The sequence below is a fragment of the Eurypyga helias genome, unplaced genomic scaffold, assembly GCF_000690775.1.
Source record: "Eurypyga helias isolate BGI_N326 unplaced genomic scaffold, ASM69077v1 scaffold32327, whole genome shotgun sequence".
Taxonomy (NCBI): domain Eukaryota; kingdom Metazoa; phylum Chordata; class Aves; order Eurypygiformes; family Eurypygidae; genus Eurypyga; species Eurypyga helias.
In genome coordinates this window covers 8974-26929 of record NW_010261663.1, presented here as the reverse complement: position 1 = coordinate 26929, position 17956 = coordinate 8974, and the positions used below count along the sequence as shown (strand labels likewise).

General features: G+C 46.3%; 1 protein-coding gene across 1 annotated transcript in view; it reads left to right on the top strand.

Annotated features, from left to right (window-relative positions):
• Nucleotides 1–65: 65 nt before the first annotated feature.
• Nucleotides 66–17956, top strand: part of GON4L (gon-4-like (C. elegans)) — a 23323-nt gene continuing 5432 nt past the window's right edge. The window contains exons 1-19 of the mRNA XM_010155450.1: nt 66–110; nt 496–546; nt 1331–1426; nt 1657–1761; nt 2579–2749; nt 3823–4015; nt 4778–4879; nt 5544–5584; nt 5902–6005; nt 7920–8118; nt 9183–9269; nt 9781–9952; nt 11297–11441; nt 11610–11760; nt 12367–12483; nt 13552–15291; nt 15854–16097; nt 17042–17223; nt 17698–17895. Of these exons, the coding sequence (XP_010153752.1) occupies nt 69–110; nt 496–546; nt 1331–1426; nt 1657–1761; nt 2579–2749; nt 3823–4015; nt 4778–4879; nt 5544–5584; nt 5902–6005; nt 7920–8118; nt 9183–9269; nt 9781–9952; nt 11297–11441; nt 11610–11760; nt 12367–12483; nt 13552–15291; nt 15854–16097; nt 17042–17223; nt 17698–17895 (4140 nt within the window). The 5' untranslated portion in view covers nt 66–68. The remainder of the gene's footprint in view (nt 111–495; nt 547–1330; nt 1427–1656; nt 1762–2578; nt 2750–3822; nt 4016–4777; nt 4880–5543; nt 5585–5901; nt 6006–7919; nt 8119–9182; nt 9270–9780; nt 9953–11296; nt 11442–11609; nt 11761–12366; nt 12484–13551; nt 15292–15853; nt 16098–17041; nt 17224–17697; nt 17896–17956) is intronic.

Sequence of the window (17956 nt, the reverse complement as noted above, 5' to 3'; positions counted from 1 at the left end):
TTCTGTGATTCTATGAAAAGTAGTTGAATTGGTTGCTGTTTTCTTGTTTAAATTCTCAGGAGCCCAAAATGACTCGCTCCAAACTGAAGGAAGTTGTGGAGAAAGGAGTGGTAAGTACATCATCTGCTTTGACTGTTGCACCCTACCTATACCGGAATGGTTGTGATTGTTGTCTTCTAAAAGAAGTGTAAAGTATGCTTTTATGTGATTTATTCTTAAAATGAAAAAAAAAATTAAAACGATGTAAAAAAGAATTCATTTTAGATGAGCAGAATGGACTCAGGTCAGAGTTAGGAGATGCGGTGCCTTGAGAGTATCCGTTATCTGAAGCTGTTGCTGTGGGATCGCATGGGCAGCTCAGACAGCGGTTGTGGTTACGTGGCTGCTTGGGAGAACAAGGCCGCAAGCCCAAGCACTCATTCGATTGAGTCGATCGTCTAAGCTGTGCGGCATCATGCTTTCCAGAGACGGTTCATGTGGTTTTGCTCTCTTTAGGTGATTCCAACATGGAATATTTCTCCAATTAAGAAGGCAAACGAGGTGAAGGTAAGCGAACTGCTGCTGGGAAGTGGGAGCCCGTACTGTAGGCACCCTGCTGAGCAAGGAATCCTTGGGGGGGGTGGAGCAGAGTCGTGTCTAGCATGTTGGGAGTACTGCTGACCAGCAGCATTGCCAACAGGGCATGCAAGGCAGGACAAGGCAGTGGCATAGCAGCAGGTGCAGAGAGTGCCTGGAAGAGCTGCCTGCAGGGGAAGACAGAACACAGTGTTGCCATGCCATAGGACGGGTCTTTTCTTCTGTGTGATCCAGCTTTCCGTGTTGATTCTGCAGCAGCCTCTTCCTGGATGAAACTCCTGATAGTAAATGTCACTGTCCAGGCCTCGTGCTGTGAGGTGCTCCTCCCTGGGGCTGGTTTATACCTTTTAGGACCACCTGAAAATATGGCCGGGATCTCAGTTTTTTCCTGAGCTCTGCCTTCACCAAAGGATTTGTGTTGTTGGTGTGGGCAGGATTCAGCAGTATAGCAGGAGTGAATGGCCATTCAAGTACTAGAAATGTCTTTGAGACGGTGTCTGCTCATGCAGTGTTTCCATCATGTACCTGCTAAGTCATTTGTGGCTGTTCTTGCACCTTTTCAACCACTTACTTTGCTTTACCCATCCTACTTTAGTAGTTTCCTCGAGTTCTTCACAGCCTTTTTCAGTAGTCTGCTTCCTTTCTGAGCTTCAGGGTATTTCCTTGGCTATAGATCTTCGATCTGATATTGCACCATTAGGCTGCACTTACCTTGCCTGTGAAAAGTTGTCACCTTTCCTCTGTTGTGTTGCAGCCTCCTCAGTTTGTGGACATTCCTCTTGAGGAAGACGATTCATCTGATGAAGAATACCAGCCTGATGATGAGGATGAGGATGAGACTGCAGAAGAGGTAACTTTGTACTGCTTGGGCAAAGATCTGTTCAGCATGGAGTTGTCTGCGTGTTTGAGGCAGTAAAATTCGCTCTTTATTTTAACACATGAAAACTTGTAAGTTGCCCCGTACCTTGTAGTAATCTTTCTTCAATGCTGTATTTGGCTAAGAAATGTCTTTGGAATACTAGTCGAAGCAGTGTTTGATTGTGGCGTGATTGACTGCTTTCTGCATCTTTTGCACTACAGAGCTTACTGGAAAGTGATGTGGAGAGCACTGCTTCTTCTCCTCGGGGAGCAAAACGATCCAGGACACGGCGGTCATCTGATGAAGAGGGAGGGACGCTCTGTGAGGTAAACTGGCAAGAGAGTTTTTGCTGTCTTTAGAAACAACTTGCAGTCCTTGCTCCTAAATTATTAGTGCAAAAGTGAGAATACATATTAGTGTTTAATGTTGTGGTGAGGTTACGGGTGCTGTGAGGATTTGGCATCCCCCACAGTGGTTCCTGCGTGAGCAGTGAAGTGCAGCCCTTGCAGAAGGAGCTTGGGCTAAAATGGACATGAGTACTTTTAAGTACTGACAGTGAGGCAATTGTTGCTTCTTCAGACAGTGATTATCTTTTTGGGTTTTGGGAGGAGGGCAGGAGGACCGCTTTTCGTGCTGGGCTTAGGAGGAGAAAGTGATTTCGATAAAAGCATAAGGGTGTTTGTGGTGACTGTGCACTGCCACACCGGTAGGAGTATGTGTGATAAGAGCTGAGTTATCAGCAGACAGGAATGAGAAAACGGCTGTGAGAACTGAGCACTGACACTTTTTAAAGAGCAATATTGTGTTGATATTTCCACGTTCTGCGCACCCTGGATTTGGTTTTAGGAGGGTTGGGAGTGTGCCCCAGTCACTAGTGTTGAGGTGTATCAGCTCTAGTCATGTTGAGACTGATCTTCACGTCTTCCAAATGTCTCCTTTCCTGCAAGCCTCTTGAACTGTAATCTTACTTGCGCTTTCAGAAAATCAGAGTGAGTGTAATATGAAGAAACCATTCCCTTCTGTGAAGCGTTTCTCTCGTTTCTGTTGTGCTAGGCTGTGTTCAGACAGAAAACAGGACTTAGCCTGTCCTCGGAAATGTATGTTCTAAACACAACCTTTTAACACAGAGGCCTTTTTAATTAGATGGAGAAGGTTACTCCGCCTGTTGTTAGACATATTAGTGCTGAAGTAGTTCCCATGGGACCTCCACCACCTCCTAAACCAAAGCAAAACAAAGACAGCACGTTCATGGAGAAGCTGCATGCGGTGGATGAGGAGTTGGCTTCGAGCCCAGTATGCATGGATTCTTACCAGGTACCGTGTTTGGGGGTGCTGCAAGGGCTAACGGGTTTCAGTTGAAAGTGGGGCGGTTGTGAATGGACATGAGGAAGGAATTCTTCCCGCAGAGGGTGGGAGCACTGGGACAGGTTGCCCAGAGAAGCTGTGGGTGCCCCATCCCTGGGAGTGTCCAAGGCCAGGCTGGATGAGGCTTGGAGCACCCTGGGCTATGGAAGGGGTCCCTACCCATGGCAGGGGGTGGGGCTGGGGGGGGTTTAAGTTCCCTTCCAACCCAAACCACTCTGTGATTCTACGATAATCATGTGGTTTCAGTTTGATTAAAATCTGGTAGAAAGCAGGTAGTTTTCTGGTGTTCTCTGCTACTATTTTTACTGCATTCTGCTCTCCTTTTATAACTGTAAATAATAAGTTGAATCTCTGTAGTGTGTAGGACGCTAGCTCTGCAAGAGAACAGGGGTAGCTGTTAGTGAAGGAGTGTTGGTGGCCTATACTCTTAGTTTTTTGTAACTACACTTTCTGAGTATGCTCCTAAGTCTCTTACTGCCACTGTTTTGACTTAAATGTAATTCTGTGACATGTACGTAATTAATGAAATCAGCTTTACTTTTGAAAGCTGTACTGTCAGCTTAGTTGTGTTGGGGCCAGTATACTGTTAACACCTGAGGAAGCTGGGTTGTAAAGAGAACCACTGTTTCATATTAGTAGTGAGAAAAGTATCCGTGTTACTGGGTAAGGGTGAGGAATCACGAAGGAACAGTCCTGTGCCGCTGCTCAGGCTTCATTTCAGGTAGTGAAGAGGTCAAACAGAGTAAAAGGTAAAGGAAAGAACTGGATACTGCTTCCTCAGTAGCAGTGGAGTTTAACGTGAGTCACTGGACAATAATGTGTTTATAGACAGTGACAGCGCAGTAGTGAGGGTAGTGAAAGTTTGGCTCTCTCAGACGACCGAAGTAAATGATTCTTTGTGGTAGGAATCTGTTATTTCTGGTACTAGACTTTTTTGGCTTGGCTGAGAATCCCACTGCTGGAGAAACCGAGGAAAGCAGAGACATTATGTAATTCCATTGTGCTTTTCCTTCACCCCTCAGTCTCTGGAAGACAGCCTCATTGCCTTCCGAACCCGGTCGAAGAGACCACTGAAGGATGTTCCTCTTGGTCAGCTGGAGGCTGAACTCCGTGCCCCAGATATCACACCCGACATGTATGATCCCAACACCGCGGATGATGAAGAATGGAAAAGGTGGCTTGGAGGACTCATGAATGACGATGTGGAGAACGAAGGTATGTGAGAGATGTTTAGTTGTTCACAGGAGTTGGGGGTTACAGGGAAAGCCTGGAGCCTTTCCCTTCTATTTGTACAGGGTTCTTGGCTGCAGCCATTATCTCGTTTGGTAATATGCCTGTTTGGCACACCATCAGCTTTTCTCATCTGCTCCGTGGGCATTTGTGATGGTTTTTAATCCTCAGGCGTCTCGTGTGTGAATATTCACTAGCCAGCACAGGCAGCAACTGGCAGCCATCAGCAGAAGTTACGTGTTTCAGCCCTCAATCCCTCGTGCTGTGCCATGAAGCTGGCAGCAGCGACACAGCAGAAGCAGAGCGTGTCACGCTTCTGGTTAGGGACGTGACCCGTTTGGTAGAAACAACTCCTTCATTCTTCGAGAAGAAACACAAACAAGCTTTGGGGCTCGACTTCCTTTTGGCCTGAATTTACCGGTTGCTTACAGTTGTGCAGGTTGAATATAAACCACAAATTGAAATAATACTCTTCCACTCCTTCTAAATTCAGCTGAAACTCCGGTCACAGAGAATAAATGCAGCTTTTCCAAATGGGAGTGGCTGCAGATAAGGATGCTAGTTAGTGCAGTTTGAAAAGAGGATGGGCTTGATGCTGCATCCATGGAAAGGAACATACGGTTAATCTGAGGCAGTAATCCTAGCCCTCTCTGTGCCAGGCCAGGCACTAACCGAACTGCCTCTGCTCCTGGCTGCTGGTTGGTCCTGGGGCAGAGTAACGATGCTTCTAAACGTGCTTCTTATTAGACGAAGCAGATGATGATGATGACCCTGAGTACAACTTCCTGGAAGATCTGGATGAACCAGATACAGAAGATTTCAGAAATGATCGTGCTGTGAGAATTACCAGTAAGTCCTTTGGGAATCCCACCTCCTTTCTTGTTAGCATTAGTAATTAGTTTTGAAAAGTGAGTGTTTTGTTGCAAAGATTTTGCGGTGTAGGCTAATTTTAAAAAGTTTGCATACTGACTTGAAACAGCTCTCCTATGCAAAGCTGGCTTCCTGCCAACACACGAAAGCAGAGTAGCTCTGGCTAGATCCTGTCAGATACAGCTCGGTAGCAAAGACTGAAGAATAATGCTTATGTGATAGTACAGTCTTTCCTCAAGTATCAGCCAAGTCAGAATTGAATCCTGGCCTTGTGACTTGAGTGCAATTATGTTTTCTCCTAGTCTTTACAATCTTCAAGTTAGTTTTATAAACATACCACTTTTCATCTTCTCAGTAACACACCCTTGGTTTAAGGGTTATTGCAGGTTAACATACCTTCAGATTCATTTCTGAAAATCAGTCTTTATGTGATAGTTTTGAATCAGAACAGCCTCGGCTGAAGTTTCTAGAGGCCCAGCTTTTTAAAGGGATATAATAGCAGGGGCCTTTTCTTCTTGGTCCTCTCTTTGCAAGAGGAGGGTTTCCCTTTGCAAGAGAGTCCTTAAATGATTTGATATGATGACAGGATTGCTGAGTGTTTCCTAGGAAGGTAATCTTCATCCTTTTTCAATTTTACTTGCAGAAAAGGAAGTGAATGAGCTGATGGAGGAGCTGTTTGAGACAGTAAGTGATAAATTGGTTGTAGCACCAGAGGACAGATCTTTCTCATGGTCTGACATGAAATCTCTAAAGCCGTAACGGAGTGGTCTCTGTAAGCTGCTTAGTGCTGACTCTGTGCAAAGGGCCCTGCCCTGGCAGTGTACCTTTAGCCTTGGGAAGAAACGTGTGCAGGAACTTCCACAAGTCCCTGCAGAGATGAGTGTCTACGTGAAGAGAATCATCATGTGCTTTGTTAGCTAAAGACAGGTGGTGGTAAATGTACTGCTTGAGCTTCCTGTTCTTGACTGTTGCCGTCAGTTTTTCCTGACGCTTGCTCTCAGTTTCAGGATGAGATGGGTTTCTCGAACATGGAAGATGAAGGCCCGGAAGATGAAGATAATGTTACAGAGTCACGGCCAAATTTTAATACACCGCAGGCACTGAGGTAGGATCGTTTGGCTATGGTCATCAAATTAAAATAGCTCTTATCGTAAGAAGCTTATGGTTACCTGCAGCAGCACTGTGCCGCCCGTCAGAGACAGCGGCCTGCGCTGAAAAGGCATTGTATTGATAGCTCTGAGCTGGTTCCATTTATGAGATGGAACACTTGATGTGACACTCTCTTTTGTCTGCCACCTTTGACTTTACTGGTTGTGATGCATCTGAGGAAGCTGGTAACAGTGGAAAGGTAATGGTTGGGAAAGAGGCAGCAGGAACACCTGCACAGAAAGATTGGTGCTGTCTGCTCTGTCACAGCTGAGCGCAGCCCAGGTCCTTCAGGCTGGAGATCAATTCCAACATGTCAGCATCTCTAGTGGAAGATTCTGTTCCTTCTTTCATGCTATATATCCCGTCCCTTTGTGTTTAAATTGTGTTTCTTTCTCAATTCCTCCACATATTCCCTTCTTTATTAGACTCATTCTTCTGGAGGCAGCTGCTTTGCTACCTGCTGAGCCGCTCACTCAGCTGTTAACCCAACAGCGGTTGGCGGAGCAGGATGTTGCGTGCCTGGCGATGATACTTCAGAGCAGGGGGTAGAGAATCAGTGGATACTGGGGTGTGGCTGTATGTGTGATCTGATCAAAGCTGTGTAGGGCCTGTGCAGAGAAGGGCCCAACCTCAACGTGGTAGTCGCTGTAGCTCTCAATCCTTGTGCTTTTCACTGTGGTGGTGGGTGTAGTGTTGCAAAATCATTTCAGAAGAATACGTCTTGCCTTTTGTTTTCTTTTACCCCTCCCTGTAACGTCTAAAGGGGCTAAAGCATTTCTTTCTAGGTAACAATACCACTCTATCTGACCAGTTACAGCAAGTGCAGTATGAATGTTGTCTCCTTGTTTATGGGGCTGATCAGCTCAAGATCAAGCTGTATCTGTTTGGGAAAGGAGCTAAAATGAAGGCTGGGGTTTCCTGATACTCTCTCTGGGATGAGCAGTACCAGAGGGGAGTGCAGCAATCCTTAAACCAGCTACAGACTAAAAGCAGGGAAACCTTATGCTCTCTCTTACTATTTGTGTGCATTTGTCTTCGATAATGGCTAGTTGTATTAATTTTTCTTTGCTAGGTAGTTCTTCCAGTAGTTTCTTCCCCAGTTTTATCTGTGTGCAGGATTCTTCAAGTTGTCTTGTGGCTAAATAGCCATTTGCTGGGTTTATTCTTGTTTTTATGCTACCTTCCATTAGAAGCGTTGTGGAACAACTTCACTTAGAACTGACTTCAGGTCTCTTACAGAAGTAAAGCTGCTAACTGGCAGAAATCAAAATATAAACTGGTGTAGGTAAATACAAACCTGTCCTAAGGCAGGGGATGGTTGAAGCTGTTTTGAAAGGGCAGCAACGTGCACATCCTTTTTGGCTGCAGGAGTAGCTCTTATGTAGTAATCAGCAGGTGTCTAGTGGAGTGTTCTGCATACAGCTAGCTAATACTTCATTTATTGTTTTTTAAGGAACAGCACGTGGGTCAGTGTGTGGTCTTTCTGGAGATCCTCGTGGTAAAATGCCACCCACAATACCTTGGGTTCAGACCTTGGTACAAGTTCAGTAGGATTGGTTCCAGTATATTCCGGATTATCTTAGCTCCTGACCACTGTGGAGGGTGTCTGACCCCATGCGTGTTCTGCTCAGGTGCTGTGACTGGGAAAACTGTCCTTGGAATGAGCAGCTGAAGCGTTGCATCCCAGAACAACGACAGGGCTGTGGTCCATTTATGTATAAGCTGACTGTATAAGGAACTCTGTGTTCTCAAGTTGCACTGTCGAAGTGTTGAGTAGTACAGGGGTGATAGTGCTTAAACTGGGCGACTCCGAGTAAGGTATTCGAAATACACATGGTTGTTATGTTTTGCTCTGCCTGATCTCAAACAGGTTTGAAGAGCCTCTGGCCAATTTACTGAATGAACAACACCGAACGGTGAAGGAACAGCTTGAGCAGTTGAGAATGAAAAAGTCCTCGATCAAGCCACCACCAGAGATAGAAAAATCAAAACCTCAAAACGAGAAGCCTCTCCAGAGCCTGGTTCTGGACAGTGTGCAGAGAAAGAGGCTCCAGCAGCAAATGCAGCAGGTAATAAAATGTTATCTGGTCTGACCTAGAGAATGTTTGCGGTATGCTGGGAGGGGATGGGGAAGCCAGTGGTACAACAAGCACTTTGGCTTGCTCCCCTCAAGAAATGAATGGAAAAAGCTGCATTTGAAGCTGGAGTGATATTTACAGGCCTGATTCCACGCTGAAAGACAATTTGAATTGAATGCACAAATGCATTCTTGGCATCTGCGGTGTTCTGATGTGAGAGCGCTGCCTCAGCCATGCTTGAATTCTGACAAAACCCTGTTTTCACCGATTTCTGTATTACTCTCTGAGAATATTACTCTTGATGAAGTTCAGATTCCCTTTTTTCCTCCTCCCACCACACAAAATTGTAGATATTCAGACTGAACACTGTAAAAGTTGTCAGCAGCACAGATGAGAAGCTGTACTTTGAGAATTATTTGCGGTGTTCCTACAAAATTCAAGAGGACTTCTGAAAACTTGAAAATTGTCAACTCGAACTCCTGAGGACAAAGTGCACTGTTTTTCTGTGAGCTTGCTGCAAGACTGGCTGAGTAGTCGTTTGTTATTCTGCATACCTCATAGGGTGTCATGCCTTGATCTGAGGTGGCAGGGAAAGGACACGGACCTCAGACACAGGCTAAAGAATGGATCTGGCGTTAGATGTGGAGGGTAGCTGACCTCTTCATTTTTCAGCTGCAGAGCAGGGTGTATGGTGTGGGTGTGCATGTGGGGAGTCCTGGTAGCTGAAGTCATTGTTTCTGAAGAAATAAGTATTTAATCAGAAAAAAACACCCTACTCTTTCTGTATTGATTGCTGTGGTGTGAGACTTTGGCATGAAAGCTAGGAAGCTGCCCTAAGACAGATGGTGTGTTTAAAAGCTGTGTAATAAACTTCCTGCCAGTGGATATTAACGCTTCTCCTCCATTTTCCATTGCTTAAAAACTCTTTTGAAGTCAGAATGTGATTTTTGGGATGCTCAGGAGGTATTTCTTGTGCCTCTATACTTACGCTTTCCAGTTTCTTGGATTTCTGATACACTGAAAAAAACCCCTTTGTCTGATTTTTATTCTTCAAGCATGTTCAGCTTCTGACTCAAATCCATCTCCTCGCAAGTTCCAACCCTGCTTTAAGTTCAGAAGCCAGTACCACCAGGATGTTTTTGGTAAGGGCATGTCTAAAATCACAGCTACGTGAATTGTAACGATTGCTGGTCACTGGAACTTAATTTATTTAATTGACCCCATTAAATTGAGCGAGACTCTTGCTCAGTAAGGGAAGGACGTTGCTGGGCTACTATGAACATGCTCAGTACTTAGAGAAGTAATTCACGCTGTGCTGACTGACAGCACTGCTTTCAGTTGGCATGTCTTAGGCTGGGGGTTTTTCTTTTCTTGGGAGGACTACTGCAAACAAAAGTTTTTAAAAAAAATACAGCTTTGGTAATTAGTGACCATTCTGTGACCTTCAAAGGTTCTGGGAAGTGCAAGAACCATAAAAAATACTCCTCTGATTATTCCCAGATTTGTAAAGTTCAAAAATAAGACGGGTAACGCTCTGTGACGCCTGTCGCCGCAGCAGCTTTCCTTGTTGACATCGTTGTGTTTCATGTGGCTGTTCTTCACCTCCCGTTTGAAAGCACATGCTTCTGTGATTCTCTGTCCCCGACTCTGCAGAGTGAGCTTGGCAACTTTGCTCGAAGCTCTACGCTCCTCCGGCAGTCGTTCAACCCCAAGTTTCAAACAACGTTCCAGCCCTGTAACTTGACTGGAGCGCTGCGGCTCATCGAGGATTTTCATGCCCAAGTCCAGGTCGACTGGAGCCCTCGGAAAGCGGTGAAGAAGAGTGGTATGTGTTTGCAGGGGCAGGAGGGGGGAAGCTTTGGCAGTGGGAGTTACTCAGTGCTCTGCACCCTCCAGTTAGGTTCAGGTTGCTGTTTATAAATTGTTTGGGTGGTTTTTTTGGTTTGTGTAGTATTTTTAGATAAAACCATCCACTTTATTGACTGCCTTTTTGCTTCTTAAGCTTGCAGCACCATAAAGCATGTTCTGTGAGCTCTTGACTTGGGTTTGAAAGTGGGCAGGTTTGGATTAGATATCAGGAAGAAGTTCTTCCTGGAGTGGGTGGGGAGGCCCTGTGACAGGTTGCGCAGAGAAGTTCTGGATGCCTCATTCCTGGCATCATGGCCCTGCTGTTTATTGTTCTGCAGATGATGTTTTGAGCTGCAGAGTCCATCAAGAAAATAGGAAACTGGAAATAATTGTTGTGAATGTGTTGGCTAACACACACCAAGGAAATACACCTTTCATTGGAGTATTTTAGTAAAAGAAACCCCAAGCTATTAGTTTCAAATACTTGAATCATAGAACCATAGAATGGTTATCCCTGGCATCATGGCCCTGCTGTTTATTGTTCTGCAGATGTTTTGATGTTTTGGTAGGGACACCTTCCATAGCCCAGGTTGCTCCAAGCCTCATCCAGTCTGGCCTTGGACACTCCCAGGGATGGGACATCCACAGCTTCTCTGGGCAACCTGTTCCAGTGCTCCCACCCTCTCCAGAAAGAACTTCTTCCTGATATCTAATCTAAACCTCCCCACTTTCAATTCAAACCCGTTACCCCTTGTCCTGTCACTACAGGCCCTCATAAAAAGTCTCCCCCAGCTTCCTCGTAGCCTCTTTCAGGTACTGGAAGGTGCAATAAGGTCTCCCCGGAGCCTTCCCTTCTCCAGGCTGAACAAGCCCAATTCTTGCAGCCTTTCATCATAGCAGAGGTGCTCCAGCCCTCGGAGCATCTCCGTGGCCTCCTCTGGACTCCCTCCAATTGGTTTATATCCTCCTGATGTTGGGGGTCCCAGAGCTGGACGCAGCACTCCAGGTGGGGTCTTGGGAGAGCACAGTAGAGGCGGGAACTTGGTTCGTTATTTTTCTGCTACCTAGAGAGTGAACTCACTTGAAATAAGCAAATGCTTTTTCATTATAGAGCACAAGAAAAGATGAAAGGGAAAGGTAATTGTACCTTTTGCTGATGTAAAGTTAAGGGCAAAAAACAGGAAATCTGCAAATTCTAAAAACCAGGGAGAAATTTTGTCTCTTTTTGTAGTGGAGGGAGTAAAGGGAATGTTTTCAAGAAGTCAGCTGTGAAAATCATCATTTGTCCATGGATATGTCTATCTGTTAACTCTTTTCACAGCTAATGAATTTCCCTGTTTGCCAAAGCAAGTGGCGTGGATTTTGGCAACAAGGAGAGTCTTTATGTATCCAGAGTTACTGCCAGTCTGTTCCTTGAAAGCAAACCCTCCCCGGGACAAGATCATCTTCACCAAGGCAGAGGACAAGTAGGTGCTTAGAATTACTGAATAAAATGCACGCAGATGAGACTCCTTTGTTAAGGAGAGTTTCTAGGATGCGAACTCCTGGGATATCTCTCTATTGTGCAACAGAAATGCCAATCTGCCCCACTGTCTGAAAGACTTTTTCTTCCCCCTCCTCCCTCTCTCCTTCAGTTTATTGGCTTTAGGTTTGAAACATTTTGAAGGGACAGAGTTCCCGAAGCCTTTGATCAGCAAGTATCTCATGCCAACCAAAACTGCCCACCAGCTGACAGTGCGAATCAAGAATCTCAATATGAATCGAGCCCCCGATAACATCATCAGAGTAAGTCGTGCGTTCAGGTTCTGGCTTGGTATTTTCCGGGTTCGTCTGTCTGTGTGGTGTCTGTTACACGAGAAAGGGTGTGCTCTTTATTCCAAGGAACGTTTCTGCATACGTGCTTGACACTTCCTTAAAGGAAAACGTCGTCCTTTCATTCGCAATGAGGATTTCTTCAAAAACACCTTACCCTCTGCACTTTGCAAGTGCTTACCTTAGTCTTTTGACCCGTTAGAGCCCAGCACTTGCAGACAGTCCTAGTACAACCGTGGCTTCAGCAATCTTGACAGATTCACGCAAGTAATGTTTTGAGTAGTGAAGCTTAAAGGAAAGTGCTGTCTCCAGTCAGGCTGGAGGGTCCAGCCGCCCAGTATCCCCTCCCATAAGCTAAGGGCCACTGCTGAAGGGAGAAGGAGAACCAGAAACACTGAAAGCCAGTACGCCTGCACATCTGCTTGAACTTCACGCTTGCTTCCAAGAGAAACCAGCGATGAGAATCGCTTAAGTCGCATGAAGACTTTTACAGAGCACAGTCCTTATCCTCCATCCCAGCAGTTACGGGACAGGTGTTCTGACCACAGTTGTCTTGCATTCTCTTCTCTCTCCACACAGTACTATAAAAAGACAAAACAGTTGCCCATTCTGTTGAAGTGCTGTGAGGAAATCCAGCCTAATGAGTGGAAGCCGCCTGTGGAGAGGGAAGAACATCACCTGCCGTTCTGGCTAAAGGTAGTTTCTAATATTCTTCATCTTTGTGGAGTGGTTGAGTTCTTTGGGGGTTTATTTGTTGTTATTGCTGGTTGGGGTTGTTTTTTCCTTTCCTTCTCTTTACAGCCTAGGTCCAGAGTGAGTTGGTTAGCCTGCAGCTCTGAAGTCAAAAGGTACTCTGTACCGCACGGGTGTTACCCTGAGTCTGGCTGGTAAACGTATAAGAACAGGAGCACGCAGCAACCTCAAGGGTCACACACCGCTCTGGGCGCTCGCCTGCCCTGCGCCAGCACGGTTGAGGTTATGGACACACAGTGTGTGCTTGTCGCATCCTTGTTGTGCCACATGGGTGTGTTTCTAATGGCTCTGGTTTGATGGGGTGATTTTGTTATCTGTCTTTGTTAATTTGTTAATCAGCATAGACTGACCCTTGCCAGGTTGGCAGTATTGCCACCTTTCCCAATCCAGCAGTTGGAGAGGGTGTGTTCTTCCCTCTTAAAACCTCATTTTCTAAGAGGAAAGGAGAAACCTGGAGGTTTGGGGTGGGTTTTTTCAGAGTGATTTTCACCTGCAGCTGTTATTTTTGTTACACCCAAATGTTTCAGGCTTTGTAAGGATTCTTTCTGTGTGATTCTTTGCACAAGAAGACCAAGTTGGAGACAGTGACTATGCCTGTGAGTCAGGCAAGAACTGTATCTGAGAAAGAATTGCTCAGGTGCCATAGAATCCAGTTCTCTCAATCACATTGTATTAATCTCTTGGTGCAACGTGTTTTTCTCTTAATACAACATATGTCACTGCGACAGCGGAGGGCAGACTAGCACAAATACTGTGTTACTTCTCTCAAAATCTTTTTACTTCATAAAAGTTCTGTTGTTTTTCAGGCTCAGATTCTTTTGAAGGCTTTGGAGTAAAACTGGTGAATAGGAAGTGATATACAGTAAATACAAAGTAATATGCAGTAGTATGAAATAAACTAAGCGAGCTTTCTTTTTTGGAGGACGTTGCTGTCTGTTGCCCGCTGCGGTTTGAAGGTGGTAATGGAGGAATAGCCTATGGACTGGCCTAATGAGCTCTTGTTCCCTCTAGGCAAGCTTGCCCTCCATTCAGAGGGAATTGAAGCAATTAGCAGAAGATACCAGGGAGATGCCAGGTTCACCTGATGCAGAATCTGTCTTTTTGGGGACAGGAAAGGAAACTTCGGACACGGATTGTGATGAAAAATACCCTCTACTCATGCCCAAGGGACTAGTACTGACCTTAAAGCCCCTTGCCAATCGATTCTCTAGGAGAGCGTGGAGGAGGCAGAGGTCTTCAGCGCTGAAGCCGGTCCTCATTCGTCCAAGTCCTTGTCTGCAGCCCAGTTCCAACACTGTTAACATCCAAAAAACTGTGAAGTTGTCCCAGTCAGAAGCTCCTCCCAGCAAAGTTATGGTTCAGATTCCCCAGCTAATCCAGCCAGCTACAGTTCTGCCAACGGTGCCGGGAGTGCAACATCTGAATGTTCCAGCTGTGGTAGGAAGTGGGGATGGCTTGGAATTGCAGAATGTGCTCTCCACTTCGCATTCGGACTCCAGACAAGCCTTCACAGCTGCTGTACCACCAGCAATAGTGACCTCCAATCCAATAACTCTTCAGCCAAAACTGATGTTGCCAGCTTTGGCTGGAGCAAAAGTACGCAAACCTTGCGTTCGTAAGGGATACCAAAGGAAAAAAGGGACGAAATCTGCCCCGCTGATTAAGACTTCCCCTCTGATTCAGCCGTCTCCGGTCATCCTTACGGTCCCTGCTGCCACAGTGAAAGTGGTTAATATAGGCAATGGTTGCAATATGATTCAGCCCCTAAACACAACCGTTGGTAGAGGCACTCAGGCCATTCCAGTTACAACCTTACTGGTGAATCCATCCACCTTCCCCTGTCCCTTAAATCAGCCTCTAGTGACTTCTTCGATCCCCTCGTTGATAGTCTCTCCTAACCCTGTTGGTCTTTCTGCATCATCTGTTGGTGAAAATGAAGAACAGCTGAATCTGGTTCCTTCTTGCCCTGCTGGGAACAACAAAAATACCTGTCCCGCCGCGGAGCCCAAGGTTGAACCCCCGGAGTTGTACGTTCCGTGCTCCGCTCTCTCCCCTAAGGAGGAGTGTGGTACAAATCCTGCTGCTTCCAGTAACGGCAGTCAGGAAAAGGGAGGTGAGGGTGAGTGCTGTAGCTGGACAGTGGTAGAAGGAGACGGGAATGTTCCTGAGCCATTGGCCATGGACCTTTTGCCTCACTTAGGAGATCCAGATGAAACGGTGAAAATGGAGCCTGAAGATTCCAGTGATGTGGCCAAGGAAGTAGCTGCGGTACAGAAGAGGGATCTTTCGTGCGCTGAAGTGAAGGAGGAGTTTGTGCTGGACCTTGGCCAGGAGCTGAACATGGCGGCTGCATGTTCATGTTCAAATGACCTGAAAGAAATGAAAAAGGAGCATGCTTCGTGTGACGAGAAGGGGGAAGAAGAACGGCGGGCTTTGCAGCCGTCGCCCTGCGGTGAGCAGCAGCGGGATGCGGGTGGTGCTGTGGGACCACCACTCAGCGGCGACTCTCCAAAGAATCTTTCGTGTACAGCGGATGTTGAGGCGGAATTTAGTAGTCCGCTGGGAAGACCAGAGGATTCGTCCAGTATAGACGGCCAGTCCGTTGGGACACCGGCTGGCCCTGAAGCTGGAGGAGAGAGAGAAGGACAAGAAGAGGAGGAAGAAGACGACTTTGATGATTTTACGCAAGATGAGGATGAAGAAATGTCATCAGCCTCAGAAGAATCTATTCTTTCAGTGCCAGAACTTCAGGTAAAAGCAAACAAAACTGTAAAAAACTTGCTAATGATGTGTTGGTGTCCTGAAACACCCTCGTGGAGTCAGGGCAGATCACAGTTTGAACCCAGCTGGAAAGCTGGGCTGCTAACTGCATGGGAGCGGGGTATTTTGGTGTTTTACAGAGAACCTGGACACCACGTTTCTCCAGGAAGATTTTTAGTCCAAACTAAAGGAATATCTTGAGATGTAGATTCTGCTGAGTTGTTAGGACAGCCTCAGCTGAGGCTCTTCTTTAATTGAAAATTACTGTCCAGGTCACAGTTCCAGCAAGCCCTTAAGAGCTAAGCTGATCACTGAGGAACCCATCTGATTTAAGGCTTGTATAAGTGGCAGAATCTGAAGTTTAATTTTGTGCGTGATACAAAAATAGGCAGTTCTGGTGGTTGAATTCTGACCCTTCAGTAGCATCCTCTCGTTGGTCAGATGTTGATCTGTGAAATTGGCTGTTAGAATCATGATGGAGTGAGCTAGTTACTGAGGGACAACAAACACTAAAAGAAAACAATGTGAGGTTTTCTTGTTGTTGCTTTCTAAGGAGACAATGGAAAAACTTACTTGGCTTGCAACAGAGAGACGTTTGAGCCAAGAAGGAGATTCTGAAGAAGAGAATTCCCAGGAAGAGAACTCTGAGCCTGAGGAAGAGGAGGAGGAAGAAGGGGAAGGAATAGAGAGTTCACAGAAAGATGACGAAGCATGTGGAGATGTACTGGAGGAACCTAAGTCTGCCTTCACGCTGACGAAGGCGGCCCCGCAGGTGGAAGCCCACAGAATGCCAGCGGGTAGGTTCTCTGGGTTTCTTCCGGCAAAGGGCGCGGGGAGAGCGAGCCGCTCTCCGCGTTAAAAGCAAAACCACAGGGAAACCGTGGCTGGTTTGATTTCACTTGATCAGGTCTGCGCTTAGTGATGCTTTCTGCTGGACACTAGATTGTGCATCGCAGTCACAGCTCTGTAAGGAGAGTTGCTGCCATAGAAGCCCTTGTGCACGTCACCCGAGTGCCTGTAGTCCACTGAGGAAGCATCTATGCTTCAAATATGTGCACATAAGGCTTGTGGTTTGTCAGCTAATACCCAATACGAACAATATTAAATAGTCAATTCCCTGCTAAATTCCCGTTGTTATAAGGTCACGTTGGGGACAAATAAACGAAACCAACTAATACCTTAACAGAATGTGGCAAGTGGTAGACTAACCTGAGCAGTGAGCTTGAGGAGGTGGACCTCAGTCCGTTAGACCCACAGATTTCCTAACCTAAAGGCACAAAAATCTCAGTGTAGCAACTCTGTTACATGACAGCAGTTGTTTATCTGTGATGTTAACTCTGTTCATGTCAATAATAAGCTAAAAGACTGATTTGCAGGTGCTACAGCCAGCTCTGATCCTCTCTCTGTTCATCCACTGTGACTTTTTTGCCCCTGGTATGCAGTAGGTGTAGCTGTTGGCTCTTAGTAGTTTGCCAGCTGAGTAACATCTGGGATGCATTTCTGGCTGTATCCAGAGATCTTTCCTGTCAGATGCTGTAAAAAATAAACAGCCAATTAAAAATGTTCGCCAGCCTCGCTAATGAAAAGCGTATTGCTCATACACAGAGAGCGTAAACCGTTAGCGCGTCGCTAACCCTGAAAACAGGCTTCTGTTCCAGTGTTGATGTAGCAGAGGAGCTGTCTGCCAGCCCAGGGAATAGATGAAAAGGACCAGCACAACTTGCTTTGTGCTTCTTCGCAGGAGAAAACATGAAAGCCCCTGGGAAGAGCAGGAGCTCCCACAGAACTAGAAATAAGAGGGGACGGGCTCGTGCTAGCAAAGATACATCTAAGCTGCTCCTCTTGTATGACGAGGACATCCTGGAGAGAGATCCCCTGCGGGAACAGAAGGATCTGGCATTTGCACAAGCCTATCTAACCAGGGTAAGGCAGAGCGGTTTGACACGTGGAGTTTCTGCCAGAGCCACGTAACTGCTGGTTCTAACCGGCTGGGATGGAGTTACCCTTCGTCATGCACCCCATACGGTGGTCCTTCACTAACAAAACTGTCTTTATCTTCACTGTATCTTTATGAGTTTTCTTGCCTTTGCTCTTCCTCTTCCCTCCCCTGTCCTGGTGGGGGGTGGGGAGCGAGTGAGTGGCTGTGGGGGTGCGTAGCTGCTGGCTGCAGTCAGTCCACACCCCCGGGGCCTCTTCTCACTTCAGAATTTCATAGTCCTGGGTTTGGTTCCCTTCCCCTTTGTGAGCAGTTCAAATGTGTCTCTAAGGAAGCGGCTTGCTTGGCTCAACAAAACTGAAAGCACTGTGTAAATTCCGAGTAGCAAGAGATGAAAGACGACTAAACTAACCTCTTCCTGGATGTTACGTAGTCCTGTAAAGGCCTGTCGCTTTTTCCAGGTGCGCGAAGCCTTGCAGCACATTCCTGGAAAGTACGAAGACTTCCTCCGCGTTATCTACGAGTTTGAGATCAGCACGGACAAGCGAACAGCTGTGGATCTCTACTCCACTTTACAGAAGCTGTTGCATGACTGGCCACAGTTGCTCACGGATTTTGCTGCCTTTCTTTTACCGGAGCAAGCGCTGGAGTGCGGACTGGTAGGTAGAATAAAAGGAGGAGACCAAATTTTAAGCAGACGGTGTGAATGCTTGTGGGAGT